This window comes from Gregarina niphandrodes (genome assembly GCF_000223845.1).
Source record: "Gregarina niphandrodes unplaced genomic scaffold scaffold00005, whole genome shotgun sequence".
NCBI classification, from domain to species: domain Eukaryota; phylum Apicomplexa; class Conoidasida; order Eugregarinorida; family Gregarinidae; genus Gregarina; species Gregarina niphandrodes.
This window is the reverse complement of record NW_011645776.1, coordinates 69,888-70,967: the sequence shown is the minus strand read 5'-3', so window position 1 is coordinate 70,967 and position 1,080 is coordinate 69,888. Positions and strand designations below refer to the sequence as shown.

General features: G+C 54.4%; 1 protein-coding gene across 1 annotated transcript; it reads right to left on the bottom strand.

Moving 5' to 3' along the window:
- Positions 1 to 162: 162 nt before the first annotated feature.
- Positions 163 to 1,028, bottom strand: GNI_037000 (hypothetical protein; the record flags this gene model as incomplete). The annotated part of the gene is made up of 2 exons (XM_011131017.1): positions 163 to 943; positions 1,015 to 1,028. 2 exons carry the CDS (start codon positions 1,026 to 1,028, stop codon positions 163 to 165), a joined length of 795 nt encoding a protein of 264 aa, XP_011129319.1.
- Between the last annotated feature and the right edge of the window lie 52 nt (positions 1,029 to 1,080).

The window sequence follows — 1,080 nt, the reverse complement described above, 5'->3', positions numbered from 1 at the left end:
CCCCTTTTTCCTCCACTCAGAACCTTTTTTTCCTCACTTACCCAAACCCAAACCTTGCTAAACCTAAACCCAAACATAGATAGTATTCGAACCTGGGATCCATTGCCCAGTTCTGCGGTGTCTTACCACTGGATCACCGGTGCTACTCGATGACGATAATGTCTAGTGGCGTTGTGCGAGAGCGGGCCTGATGGCGTTTTCCAGACTCGCCAATTGCTTGTGGTCCTGCTTCCTGATCTTGGCCCACTCACGGACGGGTATAACACCGTAGAACAGGTCCCGGAAGTTGCCAACCAGTGTGTAAAGCATTTCGAGGTCGTACTCGTACTCTTCGGGTCGTTCTTCGCGTTTGTGGCGGGGTAATTTCTCTTGCTGCCGTATGTGGAGTGCCAGCATCTTCAGGGATTCTTCTGACGCCCTTAGGTTGGCCAAATATGTTTCGCACCACATACGACGGAGGCCGCCGTCCGTATCAGTCCCATCGGTGGCCTTCATCTCGTTCCAGAGCATCCAATTAAACGCACATCCGGCCCGAGCCTCATCGAGCTTGGCTGCCCAGACCTGTATCGGGGTACTGACACCTTCCTGTACCTCCTTCTCATCCTCCTCAACTGTTTCCCAGTCAATCACCACGGTCACTGTTCCGTTGTCCAGCGCCTTGCCTACCCCTTTTGGCAGGGTCCGAATTCTCTTAACACCATCCGAAGCAACCTCCGAGATCTTCTCCGGAGCAACCTTTGCGGTCTCCGCCGCGAAGTCCAGTCTGTACAGCAGCTTTCCGCCGCTGCTTACGTCCGCGATTTCGATCAAAGGAGCACCGTTCGAGTTCGTAATACCAACCGGCTTAGCCACTGGCAGGCTCGGCCGGGGAGTCTGACTCAGGGCTTCAAATTCGGGCTGCTTGGCCAACCATGTGACAAGGTGCGCATACCGCGGCTTACCGCTGCGCAAGTTGATAATTCCGTCGTGGATTTCCGACAGTTTGTAACTCTCCTTAGCCGCCCCTGCTCGCACATAGACCAAACCATTTTGGGAGCCTCGAAGCGTCACAGAAGCCGCATCCGTATCCCACAATCACTG